The 19,777-nt window shown below is 32.5% G+C and overlaps 4 protein-coding genes across 8 annotated transcripts; all 4 read right to left on the bottom strand.

Annotated features, from left to right (window-relative positions):
- Positions 1 to 2,089: 2,089 nt before the first annotated feature.
- On the bottom strand, positions 2,090 to 8,011 carry LOC107364798 (MFS-type transporter SLC18B1-like). Of its 2 annotated transcripts, XM_089268884.1 has the most exons (9): positions 7,742 to 8,011; positions 7,548 to 7,616; positions 6,640 to 7,457; positions 6,441 to 6,536; positions 6,300 to 6,374; positions 6,126 to 6,219; positions 5,498 to 6,059; positions 3,144 to 5,409; positions 2,090 to 3,072 (listed from the first exon to the last, which is right to left on the bottom strand). In XM_089268884.1, the coding sequence occupies exons 3-7, from the start codon at positions 6,660 to 6,662 to the stop codon at positions 6,015 to 6,017; spliced, it is 333 nt and encodes a 110-aa protein (XP_089125010.1). In that variant the 5' UTR covers positions 6,663 to 7,457; positions 7,548 to 7,616; positions 7,742 to 8,011; the 3' UTR covers positions 2,090 to 3,072; positions 3,144 to 5,409; positions 5,498 to 6,014. The 2 variants fall into 2 exon arrangements, with proteins under 2 accessions (XP_089125010.1, XP_089125009.1); XM_089268883.1 differs by lacking the exons at positions 2,090 to 3,072; positions 3,144 to 5,409; positions 5,498 to 6,059; ... (1 more) ...; positions 6,300 to 6,374; positions 6,441 to 6,536 and having other exon boundaries at positions 6,696 to 7,457.
- A 2,020-nt stretch (positions 8,012 to 10,031) lies between these two features.
- LOC107364766 (uncharacterized) lies at positions 10,032 to 10,827 on the bottom strand. The gene is made up of 2 exons (XM_015932196.3): positions 10,429 to 10,827; positions 10,032 to 10,359 (listed from the first exon to the last, which is right to left on the bottom strand). The coding sequence occupies exons 1-2, from the start codon at positions 10,756 to 10,758 to the stop codon at positions 10,267 to 10,269; spliced, it is 423 nt and encodes a 140-aa protein (XP_015787682.2). The 5' UTR covers positions 10,759 to 10,827; the 3' UTR covers positions 10,032 to 10,266.
- A 3,077-nt stretch (positions 10,828 to 13,904) lies between these two features.
- Positions 13,905 to 15,890, bottom strand: LOC107364693 (uncharacterized). Of its 4 annotated transcripts, XR_016199669.1 has the most exons (4): positions 14,913 to 15,890; positions 14,510 to 14,723; positions 14,344 to 14,381; positions 13,906 to 14,232 (listed from the first exon to the last, which is right to left on the bottom strand). XR_016199669.1 is itself a non-coding variant. In XM_025161376.2 (3 exons), exons 1-2 carry the CDS (start codon positions 15,888 to 15,890, stop codon positions 14,574 to 14,576), a joined length of 1,128 nt encoding a protein of 375 aa, XP_025017144.2. In that variant the 3' UTR covers positions 13,907 to 14,232; positions 14,532 to 14,573. The 4 variants fall into 4 exon arrangements, 1 of the variants encoding a protein (XP_025017144.2); XR_016199668.1 differs by having other exon boundaries at positions 13,905 to 14,381; XR_003082730.2 differs by lacking the exon at positions 14,344 to 14,381.
- Positions 15,891 to 15,947: 57 nt separating this feature from the next.
- TyrRS (Tyrosyl-tRNA synthetase) lies at positions 15,948 to 19,739 on the bottom strand. The gene is made up of 9 exons (XM_015932372.3): positions 19,470 to 19,739; positions 18,669 to 19,121; positions 18,398 to 18,530; positions 18,056 to 18,318; positions 17,774 to 17,921; positions 17,143 to 17,702; positions 16,944 to 17,076; positions 16,605 to 16,867; positions 15,948 to 16,527 (listed from the first exon to the last, which is right to left on the bottom strand). Exons 1-9 carry the CDS (start codon positions 19,530 to 19,532, stop codon positions 16,366 to 16,368), a joined length of 2,178 nt encoding a protein of 725 aa, XP_015787858.2. The 5' UTR covers positions 19,533 to 19,739; the 3' UTR covers positions 15,948 to 16,365.
- Positions 19,740 to 19,777: the final 38 nt, after the last annotated feature.

Here is a 19,777-nt window from a genome sequence, read left to right as displayed (position 1 = left end):
AAAGATTGAAAAGAAAGATGAAGAAGAGACAAAAATTTTGGCCAAATTTTCTGTTCAACATTTTGCTTCTCGTCTTCATTTTGCTTTTTTGTCTTTACTCTTTAATTGCAAAATGTGAACAAGTTTTTACAATGAAACAAAGTATTTCATCGATAGTCTCAACAATATCATCACAACCACCATTCAATAATTGTTTAATTGATTGTAATCAAGTTGACCATTTGTATCAACCAAGTGATCCTCAAGGCGACCCCAAGCAAGAGTCAAGTCTCATCCCATTAGGTGAGACTAATGCCCATCAAATAGTTGAACCTCAGCCTGTTGCCAGTCAAGGAAATGGTTTGATCGAGTCAAGTGACTCCAACAGTGTCAAGGGAAGAGTGTCAAGAGCATCATCTTCACCTTCATCAAAGTCAACATCTTCATCAGGACGGCGAAGTCGGACCAACTTTACTTCAAATCAAATTGCAACAATGGAAAGTGTCTTTTACAATTCAACTCATTACCCTGATGTAAAATGCTTGACTGAACTTTCAATGAAATTAGGTTTACCTGTGAATAAAATTCAAATCTGGTTTCAAAATAGGAGAGCCAAATTCAGGCGCAATTCAAAATGATAAAGAAAAGAGAAAAATCTAAATTGTTTGACTTTACCATCTTCATCATCTCTGTCATCATCATCTTCTTCTTCTTCTCCATCTTTACCCATCTTTACCATGTTTATCATCTTCATCTTGTTCTTTCTGAGAAACAAAAAGTTCAGAAATAATTTTGTTTTATTATTTAGTTGAATAAACGATATAATCAGATTAATTTTGTTTACTCCAGAAAAAAAGTAAACTTGAAATACTGTTGATAATAATAACGATGAGCATGATGATTGGCAATGAGAAAAGGAAACTCACGTGAAAGATGAAGATAAACTTTATGACAATATTTACTCTGAATACAGTGAAGATGAAGGAAGATGAAGATGAAGGCGTGTAAAGAGTCTGCTTAACATTAGCCAATGAAAAGGCTTGCAACCTATAGTTTATTGAAGATGAAGGCAAGATGAAAGAAGAGGAAACAGAATCAAAATTCTGGATCAAATTATTCTGGATAAATATGATTCTTGTCCCTGCAACATTATGATAACCTTTTTTACTCCAACATATCAAAAAAACAAGTTCAATTTATTAAGATTATTAGAAGAAATAAACTTTTTTTTCCAGCCTTTTTCATCCTTCAATTCATTTACATGTGAATAATAATTGATTCATTAACAGAATCAAATGTTGATGCTAATAAACCTGAAAAAAAACATTTTCTGGGAGTAACTTTCATTTTGTTTATCAATTTTTTCTGCATTTTTTTTCCTTCTCTTGTCAGGAAACTCAACTGATTAACGGATGTTTTACCATGTATTATTGAACTCTATTGTTATTCATTAAACTGTTAATTGTATCAACAATTATTAAGAAGTGAGAAGAAAAAGGAAAAACAAAAACAGGAAAAGTTGAAGATTGATTTTGATGGCGATTAATGAAACTTGAGAATGAATTACATGGTAAAAGATTGAATGAGATGGTGAAAAGGGTGAAGATGGTGAAGATGATGGAAATGGTGAAGAGAGGAAAGAAAGCAAAGAGTAAATCAAATTCCGAGAGAAAACAATTTTGCTGGAAAAAAAAGGTTAAAACATGATTGGAATGAATAATTGAAGGTAAAATTTTCCCTCCCAACTTGATATCCTCTCTATATGTATAAATGTCTATATCTATATATTATTCCTGTTCATCATCCTCTTATCTAAAGGCGTATCTTCATCTTCCCCATGTTACCATCCCAGTAAACTAACCTTGAGGCTTGATTCAAGTTTCATGATCATTTACAGATCTATAACAATTGATGAAAATCCATGGAAATCAAATGAAACAATTTGTTCAGATTAAATAAACCTCTTTTTTTACCTTTTTTCAGGATTTGTGCCTTGTAAATGTTACTTTAGTGGCATCTTTTTCAATCAACCTTTCATGCTGACAGACAAATTAAAGGTTACAGACTTGGCCTTTGCAAAGGTTAAGGGTGACAAAGCATTCAAAGTCCATTTTGTATTTAATTTTTGCTTCTTTATTTGATTGTAAATGGTAAAAATTGTTCAACTTTCAACGTCTTTTCACTTCTCATTATTTAACTATTATGAGTGTTATGTAAAGGATCAATTTTCAATGTTATACAATTGATGATAATTATAGTTAACATGGTGGTTTATTAATACAATTTTCAATGGGTTTTTGTCCATGAATTTGGATTTAGTGGTGAAGAAGGAAAGATTGACTTTCTTTGCACTTTCTATGATCCTCTTGCATCTTCATCTTCGTCCTTTTTTTTCCTTCTTCCTGACTTGGCAAAATAAAAGGTAAAATTTGTATTCAATTGAGTTTTGATTGATGATGCAGGTTTTGTGTGTATTAAATGTTCATACACATGAAAAGGTAAATGACCAATGGTTGACATTTAAATAAAAGATGATGATGACCATGTTGACAAAGAGTAAACCATTTGAAATTAAAGGAGGAGAAGAGGGTTGAAGAATGAACAAGATGAAGATGAAACTTGAAGAGAAACCATTGTTGCCTGGTTTTAAGGGTTTCGCCTTAAATAAGGTCAACATTTAAGTGACCATAAGAAACTGCTTTTTTCTTAAAATTGTATTAACACCAATGGAGAGGTTGACATTTAAACACACACACACACACAAAACAACTAAAACCGTACTTCCTGTGTGTTCACCATCTTCCTTGTATTCCTCGTCCTTTTCTTGGTCTACCTCTTGAAACATAATTGTCACCATTTTGTTGATTTGCTTGTCAGGACAAAATTAATATACCCAAAGGTCACCAGGCTTGGAAAACATGCATTATTATTAGAGAATCACGTATAAGCTGTCCGTTTTGGTTCCTTTAAGTGTCCAATTTTAGATATATCCTCCAGAGTTTCATCACCTTATTTGAGGAAATAGAAACATTGACATTATTGTTGGATTCATCTTTTACCTCGACTCTTTTGTTCCTTTCCAATCGCCTTGATCTGTAAATAACATGAGAAAAAAAGTGTTAATTTGTTAATCTGCTTTTCGTTTTGTTTGATTTTAGGCTTACATCTTTTTTTTCAGGGCTTTTCCTTTCCTTGCCAATTTTGTTATTTAAATTGGTTTGCTTGGGTTGTTGGTAATCGGAAGTATATCTCAATTGATCAGCATTATTGTCTCAGTATTGAGTGCTCATTTGTCTGATTATCCGTAAATTATATTAACACCATTATAATTTACCTTCAATGGTTGATGGGTAAGGTAAGTCTTTGGCCTTCCTTTGCCTGATTTGGCTAACGTATTTCCAGGTTTAATTCATGTTGTACATCTTGTTGAGTTGTTTCTTTAGACACTTTTATTTGATTAGGAAATTATGATGAATTGGAACACAATTGGGTTCAGAGGGATGATCAAGTTAATATATTATTTCATCTGCTCCACTGATTTGACTGAAGCAAAAAAAGAGTTGCTCTATCAGCCAGTAAAAAATGACTCTGTACAAGGTCAGTTTGCTTTTCCTTTTCAACATTTTGTTGGTTTTTTTCGTTTGCTTCTGTTGATCCACTCCAATGATACAAGTGTCTGGTAAACGTGTGACAAAATGAACAAGTGATATAATGATCATGATGAACAGGTGCATGGTGACTTTACAGTTACCAGAAAAATGTTAACATTCCCAAAGTTACTTATAAAAAGTCTGTGAATTCAAAGGAAGGTTGAAACGCAAGATTCACTTGGAAACTCAGTTTTATAGGGTTCATATGGTTCCAAATTTTAAGTATGTATCATCAGTATATAGGGTTTATCATCATGTTATCATGTTATGATAAGATGATGAAAAGGAAAAGAAGCAATGATTCCATTGGCAAAAAAGTGAGTTGAAGAAAGGTGAATATTTTGGAGATTTGGTTAGCTTTGTTTCCATCCTCTTCTTTCGCATCTATGTTTATAACACATTGATTGAACCATTTGCGATGAAATAATCAATAAATCTGCTACTCATGGAGGTAAACTATCAATAAAGCTTGTCGGTATTTGAGTCCAAAAAGGTGTCCAAGCTTTTGAAAAGCAACAGCAAGTTAATACAATTATGGAGGATTAACACTTTACCAGTAACCTTTCCTTGTATACATAAGTTAGGTCAGACGAGAAGATGAAAGTGTATTTATAAATTTTGATACCTTAATTGGCTTAAAGTAAGATGATGATATTGTAAATGATGGAGTGAATGTTGAAGGATAACCGTAGGATAAAAAGTGTATAAAGATTGTAATCACAAATTATAAGTAATCAAGTAAACCAATTTAATAAAATAATCCAGTTAGACGGTGTTGCTAACGAAAGTCCCTCCCTCTGTTGTTTGAAATATTGTTAAACCTGTGTTTGCATTCAAATTTACATTGATTACATTCATGTTTAATGTTAATATTTTATTATACTTACACACTTTTTATTTATTTATTTTCCTACTATGTACGTTTATAAACCAGATTAAATCAGTGAAGCAAATAAAACGGAATCAGTTGAGCAGATATAATCAGAAACATGGTGATAATACATTTTGTATTGCTCCTGGTATTACAGCTATTATTGTCAATATGTTATGTTTATTAAGCTTTCATCTTCTTTCACCATCAGCTTTTTTTATTGTTTTTCCCCTTTTCTTTAGCTCAAATCAACGAAAATTTAATGCTCTTGTCGATTAAAATACAACTTTTAAATATTCAAAATTGCTTGATTAACTATTTTAAACATTAACAAAAAATCAATATTTAAAGTTCGAGAAACCAAGCTCAGAAAAAGTACAGAAAAAGAAAATTTTATTTCCCGAAATAAGTGTATTTTATGATTGTTCATTGAAAGTTTTACCATAGAAAGGAGTTTGATGAAAAAATCTGGTTGCAAAACTGTGTAAGAGTCGTTCGAAATTTCCACTTTGAACTTGATTTGGTCAAAAACTACTGATCACAAAAATTTTGCAAATGTTCGCACAGTTTTGATGTTCCTAACCCACAAAGTCCCTGCTCTTAACTCAAAAGTCACTTTTGCATTTAATATTTTAAATTGTTTTTCACAAAAATTAACACTTGATAAATATTGGTTAACGGGCACATTTATTACCTTCACTAGTCGTCGTTATACCAAAATGAAGTTTACACAGTAATTTCATATCCTCTGTTGCATTATCAATTGTGAACTGTTCACCAGTGCTCATCTGGCGTTGACACAAATCACAAGCAAAACAAGCTAAATGGTACACATGAGATCCAGCTCGACGAAGATTTTTAAGATAACAGGATCGTTCAGTGCTCAGAGATTCTTCACACTCGGAGCATCTAACATGTTGAAGAGTCAAAATGTAAATGGTTTTTAAAAAGCAAAACTAGTTTCAAACTGTCCGTTTAAACACTTTGGTATATTTACCTGAGACAATCAGTGTGCCATTGATGATGATGACCCGATATTAAGGCGATTAACGGTGAGGTTGCCAAAGAAAGTCCACAGGGAAGTTCCATATTTCATCATATTTTCTTGTTTGTTCTGATGTTCAGATCTTTCGTTGACCTTTCCCAATAATATGAATACAGATTTTCAATTGGATTTAACACAGGTTAATGAAAAAATACTTGTTCATGGTTTTTCCGTTCAAATAATTGTTTGATGTAAATCGGTTTTGTGTAAGTTTACATTGTCCATTGCAATATATGCATTTGTAGATTGGTTTTGCTCAAAATGATCAAACAGTTGAGAAATGAAAATATCAAATTCTTGACCATTATAAGGTAGATTTGATTTCACAAAAAGAACCAAAAATTTATGGCAATCAAAGACGAACAAAATTGAACACATCTTGAATAATATAATTTAGTTTTAATTAGCTTTAATATATTTTTCTCGCTTGTGTGTAACATTCAAGAAAACAAATGATAAACTGATGATTTTATCGTCTTTTGTGAAAAATAATTGTACCAAGAGTCAAGAGAAGCTGTGAAATGAATGAGAAGAGACAAGATTAGCTAATTGATTGAACTCATCTTAGGTAAAGACTTACTGTTGCAGATGATATTCCTACAATGAAAATACATGATTGTTGATATGTAAAGTGTTCAGCCAGTCGACCACCGATAATAGGCCCAAGAGCAACTCTAAAGGTAATATTTCCCTCGTTTATTATTAATTATTAATATTATGAACATTTTCAATGGATGATGACTTTTAACTTTACCCTAATGCAAAAACAGATACAAATAGACTGCTCATCAATCCAGAGACATCAGGATCATCCTTAAGGCTGGTTAAACTATTAATTAAATTATAGTCGAGTTTAAAGACTAATATCGATAACACAGGTAACATCGAGACTTACTCTTTTTCCCTCATTGCTTGAGTGAATGTAGCTACATAACCAATGGCAAAACCTGTGCCAAAAAACATTTGACAAATAACAACCAAAGTAACAGAGCTGATTGTTTGAATCAAGTGGAAAGAAGTTAATTTCGTGAAAAAATGATTTCATTTCAATTTAAGTCAAAGTATTCAAAGTCAATGAAATTGAAAATACTTACGGTTTGATTGGAATCGGGTACATTGGTCCAATGAAAAGGTAAGCAATGATGACAAAGACGAGTCCAATAATATTTATAATACACTAGTAGTCAGGGTTAAGTTAAGAAAATTGGAGATTTTTTTCATAGTCGCCATCTAGCAAAAAACATAAGTACCTTTAAGATCGAATTTGATTTTGTCCATTTCTCTATTGTCTAGTTTCTCTGAAAACTAATTATCACCGAGATGGCGACACCTGGAAATTAACTTAACGCTGACCCTTTTTTATTAACTTAACCCTGACTACTAGTGTAGTTGCATCTTTAATTTTGGGCAAAATTAAACCAACAAGCCAAGTTGAAACTCCGTAGAAAAGGCCATATATCAGGAAAATAGCACCAACAGTTGATGATCGCAAATCAGCAAACTATAAAATTAAATTAGCAACCATTTTCAATGAAATCATATCTTGACTTATATACTTAAATAGTTATAATAGCTCAATATCAGATGTTAATCTAAATGAAAGTAACTTACACTTCTTATGTGTGGCTCTAGAGATACTTGCATGAATCCAGCCACCAAACAGAAGATAAATGAACCAATTAAATTGACGGTGATCCTGAAATCGGACAGAATGTGAAGAATGCCAGCTTTGTTCTCAGTTTTGATGGAACCTAAAATTGATTAAAGATCGCTTGATAGAGCATTTACTAGATTCAAGATCAAATGGATATTGTTGATAACCTTTCATTCCAGAGCAAATGAATAAAATCAATGGGAAAGACAAGGCCAATAATCCTCCGATAACATAAAAAGGAGGTCCAAAACCTCCATACTATAACTCGACCAAAGAAGCAAAAGAAACAAATCATTTACTAAACTCGTTATTTCAATTGCTGTTAATGTTACACCACTAATCACCCACCTCATACAAGAAGCCACCAGCAAGAGGTCCAACAATCATTCCAACTGAAAAACACATCTCCAAAAGTCCCTGAGCAACATGAATAAAAAATTATGAAAACTTTTATCTTATATCTATGTTTAGACCCTACAATAATGCCTAACATTTAAAATCTTAATGTTGTTAAAAAAATTAGTTTCCAATTAGACACTCACAAATGCTTGAGATATGTGATCAGGAAAAAAGATTGGTACAGCGGCAAAGATACAGACATACAAATTAGCCATCCCAATGGACCCAAAAAGTCGAACCAAGCCACACGAAACGGCAAACGGTGTTCCATAAGGAGCCCAGACTAACGCTCTAGATATTAAAGTAGTCATTGATACTCAACTGTTGTGGTAAATGGACCAAGTTTCTAGTTACCCAAAGCAAGTGACTCCAATGGTACCCATAACTGATCCAACCAACATGATTAACCTTATTCCTAGTTTTGGAAGCTATTAAAGTGTAAATAAATATTCAATTGTTGTATTTCCATTACTTACCAAAATTCCAATAATCGGTGCTAAAACAAAAGTCACAATTTCTTGAATTGATATTAAAAATCCATAAACGGACGGCGTTAGTCCTTTTGATTCAGCCTGTAAAAAAGTCAGGCATTTCAAGCAAATTAATCTCTGTTGCACTACAGGTTGTACAGTAAAAGGTGGTTTTAGGACAAAGATTACCTCTTTAGGGAAGAAAGGAGCTAAAGATGAAAACGCAGTTCCAATAATCATATTCACATAGGCAAATGTGGCCATAATCGCATAATCTTTTTTGTCTAATTTGGCACTTTTTTCAGTAATTAGTTGACTGTCAATCAAACTGTTGTAAACTGTTTTTTGAAGTATATCATGTTCAAGTATCTCTAGATTCTCAGCACTGGTCATGTTGATTGAATAAGCAGTGAAAAATAAAAACCAAAGACATTATAAAAGCTCATTTATTAATATATTACAATCAAGGGAAGCAGATGTCTGATCAAGTAATCAAATGTAAATGGTCTTTTGAAGTTCAAACGTTCTTGTTTAAATAGCAGATTTTCAAACAATTGTGAGAAATGATTTGAAATTTATTCTGATTCTTTCAAATTAAAGATCTCATAATGATAACTCTAAGTGGTTCAATTATGAAAATTCTGTGATCAGTCAATATCAGCAACTTCCAGTGCTTCAAGTGGTTTGACTATGAATAATTGCCACCGTGAAGTTTATCCATTCCTTTTGGTCATTTCATTAGCTTTGATTGGAATTAAAATTGGAATAAAATTTGCAATATCTTTTAACCAGGTATATTTAACGTCCTATTTAAATTTAGGACGTGCAAATTTTATTCAAATTTATTTGAAACTTATTGAAAAGCTCGTGTATGATTATTTGATCAGACATTGTTTCTTGTTATCAACTTAAATTGCATTGGAAATCCATTAAATTTTTCTAAATAATATTGAAAGAACAATAATAATTTAATCTACAATGGAATCAGAATGAATATCATTACTCTATCTGATTACATCGAAAATGATATTTAATTTAGCTTTAAATTTTACAAATTTACTGTTTTTGCGTGTTTTTAGATCACTGATGGTCAACTGTTGGTGCTATTTTCTTAGTATATGGAGTTTCAACTTGGCTTGTTGGTGTAATATTGCCCAAGATTAAAGGTGCAACTGTTGTAAGTATAACTGGACGCCTTTTCGCTGGACCAATGTATCCGATTCCAATAAAGCCGTTAGTATTTTCAATTTCAATGACCATTTACATTTAAAAGTGCCGTTTATTAAAAACTTTAATTTCATAATAATAACTTTTATACTCAAAAACAATCGGCTCTGTTACTTTGGTTGTTATTTGTCAAATGTTTATTGGCATTGGTTTTGCCATTGGTTATGTAGCTACATTCACTCAAGCAATGCGAGAGAAAGAGTAAGTATTCGAGGATTCTCAACAATCTATTATCCAACCATCATCATCACGATTATTATCATTATTTATTCCAATAAAGTCGTATGTATTTTCAATTGCAATGGTCATGCAACACTGTGACACCTCGATTATGCATGTGTGTTAAGCTTCCATAAAATCAGCAAGATGGCGTCGTTTTTTCGTTGAAACACTGAAAATTAGCATCCATCTAATTAAGATTAGATGAAGCTTTTTATGTATTAATCAAGCCATGCTTATTAACCGTTAGGCTAGTGGTTGCAATAATACTACTAATATTTTGTAATATAAGGGTCTATCGTTCGAATCTTGCCAAATCCCGAATGCGGGCGACATTAGCAAATCGCCTTCCAAATATTCGCCTACCTGATTGATACCCAGCTCAGTTGGATAAAGCCTAGCAAATTGGAAGGTAGACGGAGCCTTAAAAGCTGTCGCGGCTGGCCGGTCAACATGAGCATATGAATTAACCAAGGATTTACTGTAAGTTGATAAAAAGATAATGCACTTCTAATAATTCATTTTTGATAGGTGAAAAAAGCGTCTTTAATATCTCTTATGGTCAATTTACAACTCAGGTCAGATCAAGTTAAGTATTAATTGGAAGGATTCTTTGTTTTCAATCCGAATTTTCGAGGTAAGGTTGGACAGTGGTTAATTTATATTTATTTGTCTTTACATTCATTTGTATTTGTTATTGCAGAAGCCGTCTGTGAGTGGTTGGACGTTGGCGGGAACCATAACCATGGATATTAAGGTTGACAGTTTCCAAATTGGGTTACCTTCATTTTAACTTCTCTCCAAGGTGTATTGTCAACAATCACTTCTTTGCATGTCGTAGTTGGCTATTGAAAGAAAGAGATGTGATGGTTAATTGTAGTTTCATTCCCGATGAGAAATTGTTTATTACATACCTTTTTAGCATCAAGTGTACATTTATCAAGTGGTGTTGTTGAACCTTTAAGGCAAACTGTGGTTCCAACTTCAAATGTTAGGTTGATATATTCATTCAACAGAATAGCAGATTTCTTTATTTTCAAAGGTTTAACCAGATATTTGGTAGCCGAGAGTCGATTGATTTCAGACACAACGAAGTTGACATCTTTTACAACCATTGGATCAGTAGTCGGTATTGGTTTGTAGGCATCTTTCGCTTTCAAAGGATGGATTACAAATGATTCACTTGTTGCAATAAATAGACCAATTGTGATCAAAACGACACAGTTCAAATAGATAGTTGTCATATTGTAATGTTTTTATAATGAGACTACTAAATCAATTAGTTTGAGTCAACAATTATTCAAAGAAGATGAACTGAAAATGAATTGACAGTAAAGTTAATTTTTCCGGCGTTTTATATAGTAGTTATCTCATTTTTATCACAACAAGAGTTAGATAATTCATGACATTATATTGTAACTAATGTGTACCTGAAGGCTTTCTCAATCATTCGTATCAGGTGATTGTTTCAATTCAATCATTTGATTTTCTTTTTCCAAAAGTCAATGTCAGAGCACGTTTATCAATCGCAATCAAGCAATATTTTTGCTTAACTCCCACAATGTTATAAAACTTTGATATCAGCCTTTGTTAATGCAAATTGTTATCTGTTTCAGTTATTGAAGTAATACAGAATCGATAAAGGAAAATCTGAAATCCAATTTAAATAAAGATAACATTTAATATACATTTTCAATTGGAAAAAATACGTGCAAAAAAGCTGTACTACAGTTAATAACAAATAATTACGTATCATTATACAATTTTATCATTCTTTATTCATATCTTGATTTTTGATATTTAATAATCAAAATGCAATTTCCAAGAATTGTTGGGTTAAATTATTTCTGTTGATGATTGAAAACTTGCAAAGTGTTTAGAGATTAACTTTGCAACAATCGAGAACTCACACGAGGAATCGTTTTTCAGCATAACTTGAATCACTCGATTCTTTAGACAATGAAAGTGATTAAAACAAACTAGAAACTTTAGATAGATTTTTTACGATCTCGAGTATCATGTCGACCAGAGTTGGAGACTGAATTTTGTGTGAACAGACTTTTTTAGCGGGTTTTGAATGCGGTTAAAATGATGACTACAGGGACTGTAGGGAAAAGGGATTGAATACAGGAAATAATGTCCGATCAAATGATCTCATAAAACAGGATATTTTGAATACTTAATGGTCTAATCCTTGCATAATAGCTTAGAGCTGAACAATTTGAATTTGCTCTAATACTCCTCAATTAATTAACACTTGACATGTTTTTCATTCCGAAATTCATTTACTTCTTAGTTTAATCTATCTAATACTTGTAGTTTGGGCTAGAACTGACAAGATGTAAAATCTTTAGCTTTAAAGTTACAATATCATCTATTAGAGACTCTTAATCGATCGAGTCTAAAGTGGATTAGTCTGCATTTGGATTTCGATGATTAATAACTTGACAATCTAACAAAAATAGTCTTCGGTTTGAACACGGTTTTGTGTGAAATGTTTAAGGCATCAAATGATGAATTATGATTATAAAAATGATAATAAAAATCCATAAATGTTAGATGGCGTCAGTCCTTTTGATTCAGCCTGTAAAAAATGGGTTTAAAAGTATTTCCATGGCTGATGTTTATGAAAAGTGTTGACCAAAATGCAACATTTTTTAATTAACAGAGTTCATGGTTTGTTAACGAATTGACCTTACTGACCTGGCTGCCTTTGGAAAAAGCTTTTTATCTCTCAAGCATCTGTTATATTCAATTTATTCAATTTCTTGGTTGTTTTCAGGAAAAGATTACCTCTTTAGGGAAGAAAGGAGCCAAACATGCATTTGCACGTCTGAGAATGAAATTTATGTATGCAAAATTGGCTATAATAGCACAATCGTTTTTGTCCAATTTGGCACTTTTTCCAGTTATTATTAGTAGTGAATTAGTAGGGAAGAGTCAAAGGGGTGGGACAAGAAAAAAGCAATGAAACAAAGTTTATCAAAAGTTCTTGAAGTTTTTATTTTCGAATTAAATGAAACTTCTACATTTTTTGCTTTTTAGCACAATGGTTGGGGTTGATCGAATAGTCTCCGAACTCCCTCTTCCCCTGTTTGTCTCTTTTTAGAAAAGAACAAATTGACAATATTTTTGCAAAAGCAGGGAGAGGAAGTTCGAGAGGAACATGGAATCAAATCTTCGTAATACGGTGTAGGTGAATATGATGGTGACGGTGGTGTAGGAAGTTGAGGTGGAGGGCAAAAGGTGATATTATTTCCATTGATGGTTAGTTGAACTTCGCAGTTACGCAACACATGTCTCTGCAATTACTGTCTTGAACAAAACCTCGTTATCACTCATGATAAATCAAATAAATTATATATTATATATTATACAGATTATATTATAAAATGATAGGGAAAAACAGAATGAAAAATCAGGCATAAAATTTAGGAAAATGTCACAAAAGATATACTCCGCACTCATACGATCGATCATCTCGATGATACAATGAATGGTCAGCGATGCAGTCAGCAACTGGCATTTTAGGACCTGATGATAATGATGCTGCTGAAGCCACTTCACTTTTCTGAACATATCACTATTTGTAAAGGAGTTTTGTAGAGCCATCCACAAAAAGCATATACAACAATTCGACCCCAGGCGGTATAGAAAAATTCATGGGCTGCAGTTTCATAGATCTTTTCAAAAGCAATTGGCTACTGATCTATTTCACAATAGAAGGTTTGAATACGATAGAATTCGCATTTCCTTCAATCTTCGTTACTCAGATGACTGTCAAAGTCAGCATGAGCACATAATTCTGGTAGGTCACTCATAGTTAAAGATAAAAAAGGTTAACTTTGAAAAATTGTTATATGAAAAAGATAGAAGTTAGTTTAACTTTCTTCTTTGAAGATTGGAGATATTATGATTTACTTATGTTGGATACTTCAAGTTTTATACAAAACTTAGACGTGGGGACGCAGTAGTAGTTGTCAGAATTGAGAGGTGTGTAACTAAGAATGTTTATGGCCTAATCTAAGGCCACCACCCAATCTGCCACATCCGCCAGATCAACCAAATCAAACATCACTTTTTGTCCACCAAATTGTCTTAATAGACCTCGCCTTTTGACACAATAGTCAACCTTTACTACTTACGATGAAAAGCCAGGATCGTAGACATGTCAAGTGGGCAACCAATAGAAAATCAATAATAGGGCCGAGAGCACTATGAACTCTGCCTGTCCACCCTTTTTATTGCAATTCTGGGAATCAATTTTGATTAGTTTAAAATTTAGTGTGTTTTCCCTTGTAGTTCGCTTAGATAGTATCAGTCAAAATATTGGATTTCGATTGTGTACCATTTATTCATCTGATATTAAAGTTTTTTTTCTTTATGACCAAGGGTTTCACTTTAATTTCGATCTTATTTCTACATTTTGTTTTTTTTGCCGATATGCCGAAATCAAACAAACACTGCGCCAAGGCACCAAGCACTTTATTCTGCCCGGTGGTCTGTCTATTGCCACACGAATCGAATCGTTTTTTCCTTCACCACCTCCGTCAACTCCATATAGTAGCCCAAACAAGAATCTTGAGTCCCTGAGGAACTGCTAGGATCCTCATCAGTGGTTGCTCCAAATGGTAGATAAGTTGCTGTGATGTACTTGGGACTGGGCAAGGGATGTCGTCCAGGACTATCGCTATAAGGTGCGATATGGTCTGTAATAACTATGAAATGATCGAGAAAACAACAATGAATTAGTGTAAAAAAAGATGTTTCATTGGAACAAATATTAACAATTATCTCATATTAGCGAGCTTTGTAATCAGCCTTTTTACCTGGAAATGATAATCTGTTTCAGTTATAAAAGCAATATCTGTAATTCAAAATTGATTCAAGGTCAATAAAAAAAGTCAAATCAATAAGCTAACAAATATTGAGTAACCAGGTTAGGTTCAAATGGATTGGATATTCAAATTATTTCTGCTGAAAATATTCACTCACCAGTAAAAATTTAGCAACAAACCTTTAAATTCGAGTTTTATGTCTTCACGATTCACCAATCAATTCATACTGCATTCCTAAAATTAGGAATAGCCATTACATACGTAAATACAATTGTAGCGAAAGTTGGTATAATATCTGGAGTCAACAGGTACAATCCCATGAATTTTATGCCACACGATTTCAAGTTTATCATGTCAATAAAATGTAAAGCCTATCGAAATAGTCAAACTTCATTGAATCAGAAAAGGAAAATTGAAATACTTTTTGGTGAAAAAATTGTTTAAAGCAAGTGATATAACGAGTTACCAGAACCAAATCAAGAGTCAGGCTTATTAATGAAGCTTTTTTGCCTCTGAAATCTTCACTCCTCTGTTTTTATTCGGTCACTTATGATACTAACCTCTGACTTGAAAAGATTGCTTCTTCGTACCAAAGTTGAAAAATAAATATAATCACGAGCTTGAGAGGGAAATGAATAAAAGCCAACCAAACACGGAACAAAGAATGCTATGAAAGTACCAAAATCAAGTAAAGCAAGAAAATAATTGACTCTAGTGATAACGTCTATATCCATGTAAAGATTATTGTAGATGATTAAAACTGCCATGGGAACTTGGACAGAACAGACTGTTGTTACAAATCGTCTGAAAGCAGCATCACATAAATGACCACATTGGACTAGATCGTGATGTTCATGGCGAAGTCGACAAAAACTTAAATCAGGAGCAGTGGCATCTCCAGCTATAGCAACAATTTCATTGTAAATATATTGATGACCAATCTTGATATAACCTCCTGAAATGAGGAAACCTCGAAGTATATTGGCAATAATTAGATTGGCATAAAGTTCAACTGATTTGTTGCCTAAAAAGTAGATTATGGATGCATTTAGAGTGGATAAATATTCAATTGTAGAGGAAGCAATAAGTATTGTGATAGAATTAATAAGAACACAAAATGAAACAATATTAGAGAATCTATTTGATTTTTTTATTGCAGTAACAATTTCAGGTTTACTTGAGAGTGGCAATTCACTCCAAATCTCGTCAAATGATTTGATGAATTTAACAGAAGGAAATGCAAAATTTTCCAAAACTGCGTACAAAACCCAGACCTGAGAGATGGCATATAAGATGAAGGAAGAAATGGAGAGATTTGGTGAATTTGGATTTGAAATAATTTCCAGGATAAATGCTATTGTTCTAGCTGTGAATGCACCGATTCCCAAAAGTGAGAGAAACAAATGGAACCGACGATGTTTCCATATAAATCGATTGATGAAAAAACTGTCCACAATTGCACTGTATATTGATGTTGGCCTCTTCACTTGAGAGTCAGCATCTAATTCCCAACTTTGAACATCCACAGTTTTATTCATAATTTAATAATCATTCCTTCAAAACTAGTAATTGATTAGAAAAGCCAAGAACACGAATAAGCAGTAAGTCAAGGTTTAATCATGGATTCATTTATGGTCAATCAATTTATGCTTAACAGATACCAATCGATTAAGTAAATTCACAACTGTCCAATCAATAAACTTAATGAAATTGTATTGACTTCGAATGGCTGCATTTCTATTGCATCACAGTTACATCAGTTAAACGATCTAACTAATCAATCATTTAAACACATTTTTCATATCACTTTTTTACAACGACACAATATTAGTCAGTAAGAGTGTTGATAGAAATATATATTTGTCTGTAAGAAAATAGAATTTAGTCAGGATGATTTTCATGGTTAATAATTATACATCCAATTGAATTGAATAAAAACTTTGCATTGTATCAAAAGATAAATTTATGACGTTTGCAAAGATTGTTTAATCATTTTTTAGCAAATGGCAAGGTTTACTCTTCTGAACGTTTTAAGACATCGCCTTGTGGTTTTGTCGGATAGGCAGATTCAACTAATTTTTTCAATTCAGGGTCTTCAAACTTTTTACGAACAGGCTCAAGAAGGCGATTAACATAGACAGCGACCATTGATTTAAGATCATCAGGTGATAATTTCTGGTAAGAAAGACAATTCAAATGATAATTAGTTTTTTTCAACAACAAAATGGAAAATAGTTGGCTTAGATAATTACCAAATCTTTGAAATCAGCTTCCAATTTTGGGTAATTTTCATAGTTAAAGGTTTTATACTTGGTTTCTTCAACAGTTAATTTAATTTCGTGAAATATTGGGAAGATTGCATGTTTGACGAAAGCTAACAGGCCGTTGTCTTCAATTTTTCCAGCCTCGCAAGTAGCATTTTCAAGTTTACTCTTGACCACTTCAGGTGGATCTAATAAATCTAATTTTGAATCAGCCTCGGAAGAGCTCATTTTACCACCAGCCAAGCCAGGAACTTTAAAAAAGATGAAATTTAGAAAAGTGTAAGCATTATTAACAAGATATTTTTAATATAATTTAGCTAAACTTACTCATAGGATTCATGAGATGAACTCTTTTAACGTATCCTAAAGAAGGTAAATATTTTTCAGCTAATGTGAATATTTTCCTTTGGTCTACTCCACCAAATTGAGCATCAACATTTAAAAACTCTTCATCAAGTGCCTAGTACAGAAAAAAAACAAAAATTAAAAAATGATCAGATAAAAAGAGCGACAATTTCGCAATTACCTGAAGTCCAGGGTAAAGTAAACTACTTAATAGTGGATGTTCAACTTGTTTAACTACTTCAGCTCCAGCTTTTTTAGCATCATGAATAGTTTCGACAGCAGCTAACCTCAGAATATCTTGAGTAAATTTTTTGTCAAACTGATAATCACTTCCTTTACGAAAAACTAGTTTGTCAATGGGAACACCCAGAGATTCAAGAGCAGCTTTTAAAACTTTCTCATAATATTGGGTTCGCAATTCTAATAGCTCGAAAGGAGCCTTCATATTGTCGAGGTATGCATGTAAATCAGCAAATAGTATGGTTACATGACAACCTGCTTTCAAGAAATCAGCAATCTTGGCCATTGGAACGTAATAGGCTACATGAGGTTTACCAGTTGTTGCTGTTCCCCAGTAAAGATTTAGATCTCTTTGGCTAAGTACCTCTTTGAGTCTTTCATCTCCAAGAATTTCTTCCAGATTTCTAGTGATCAAATTGTATTTCTCTTCCTGTTTTTTCAGCTCGTCAGCATTTGGTTTTACCTCTTCAGAGGCTTCTGGCTTATTCTTTGATTTTTCCTCTATAAGTAAAATTAATAGAGAAATTATTTCTATGAAAATCAACCAATGCAAGCACAAATTGTCAACTTACTTTTAACTTTCTTGAATTTGACAGGAGCAGGATAGGACAAGTCAATCAATTTTTTCCCTTCATCATCTTCAAATTTACTTCTTATGGGATCAAGAAGTTTATTTATGTAAACTTCAACTGACTTTTTAAGATCATCAGGATGTAATTGCTAAAAGAGTAATAAAAAAGGCAATAAAATATGATTATTCATAAGACTAGTTACAGTGGCAAAATTATTGCTATTGAGTTATCCTGTTTGATACAGTTTGTTGTAAGTTTAATCAAAGCTTTTGTTGATTTTACCTCACTCTTGAAATCTTCTTCGATTTTAGTAAAATCGGTATAATCAATTGGTCCACCATGAGCTTCTTTTCTCATAAGGCGAAATTCATTGAAAAATGGAAGAATGATATGTTTAACAAACGATAAAACGCCATTATCTTCAACATTTCCAGGCTGACAAAAGGTTTTCTTTAACTTTCGTTTCACATTTTCGGGTGGATCTAGAAGAGTAATCCTGACATCATCCTCAACTGGATTAGGAGTTAAATTAGACAGCCATTTAACTGAAATTAGAAAGAAATAGAACAAAGTTGTTAAAAAAATTTAAATCAACAGTTATGGATTAAAGTGCAAAATGATTACTTTGAGGTTGAATTAGATGTATTCGCTTAGAATATCCAATCTGTGGTAAATATTTTTCGGCAAGATTAAAAATTTCTCTTTGGTTCACATCTCCGAATTGAGCATCTATCTTTTGGTGTTCTTCATCAAGAATCTGTAGACGTGGAATGATAAGAGTTAACATTAGAAATGGAATAGAAAGAAAAGTAGTTCATCATCATCATTAAATGTAGACAAATTGATAAAAGGAACAATAAAGGGAAAAGTATTGAAGAAGAAATTTAGAACGAACCTGCAATACAGGGTATAATAAGCCGCTGAGTAGCGGATGGTCAACTCGTTTGACAACTTCCAATCCGGCTTTACATGCGTCTGTTTCGGTAACAATCGATGCTAATCGAAAAATATCGCGAGAATAATCCTTATCGTATTGAAAATCACTACCTTTGGAAAAGGTTACATTATCCAATGGAATACCAAGAGATTCAAAGGCTCCAATGAATACATTTTTATATAGTGAGCTTCTTGATTCAAGTAAATCTAGGGGGGATTTAACATTATCCAGATAACCCAAAAGATCAGCAAATATAATATTCACATGACAGCCGGCTTTAATGAAATCGGAAACTTTAAGGATCGAGTATATGTAGGACAAATCAGGTTTACCAGTTATCGGTATTTCCCAGCAAATTTTCAGATTTCTTTGGTCTAAAATAGATTTCAAGTTATCAGCATCGCTAATTAACTAGAATGTGAAAAGAAAGAAACCAGATGAAGCAAAATGAGACACAGAATGAAGCAACATGTAAACAAACACTGGAATCAAACCGAATAAAAGCACAGATTGTTAGACATTGTTTACAAACTCAACAGATATCTAGAGAAAACTAGAACGTATACAGAACTAGAATCTAATGAAGATAAAGGTTGCTTGGACTGATTAATTAATAGAAAAAAAGCAGAAATGATAAATGTAACTGTTCACTTGCAATAGACCAAATCATCTCGTTCTTGCTAGTCTGATAAATTGGTCGATAACTACCCTCATTGTAGTGGTTTAAAAATAAAAAATTGAAATAAAAATATACATTACCTCAAGATTTTTCGAAATGAGAGATAATTTATCCTCTAAATTGTTGACACAAGAATCAGTCATTGTTTTGAGAAGAAAAAAAGAAGAATCAGTTACAACAGCAAAACGAAAACAAGTTTAAACAGATTTATTTTAAATAAATAACTAGCAAGTAAAAACGTAGCACAACAATTAAAACAATTTCGAGATCAATTAATGAAATTTAAATGACTCTTACGAGAAGCAATAAACGGTAAATCCAGGTTTTCAAATTACTCTCAAGTAAACAATATTTAAAGTAAAAAAATGATCCACGTTTTCAGCCGAAT

The sequence above is a fragment of the Tetranychus urticae genome, chromosome 3, assembly GCF_039701765.1.
Source record: "Tetranychus urticae isolate SD_2017Ah chromosome 3, NJAU_TeUrti_SD_1.0, whole genome shotgun sequence".
Classification (NCBI taxonomy): domain Eukaryota; kingdom Metazoa; phylum Arthropoda; class Arachnida; order Trombidiformes; family Tetranychidae; genus Tetranychus; species Tetranychus urticae.
The sequence above is the reverse complement of the archived record's forward strand: the minus strand, read 5'-3'. Positions and strand labels throughout refer to the sequence as shown.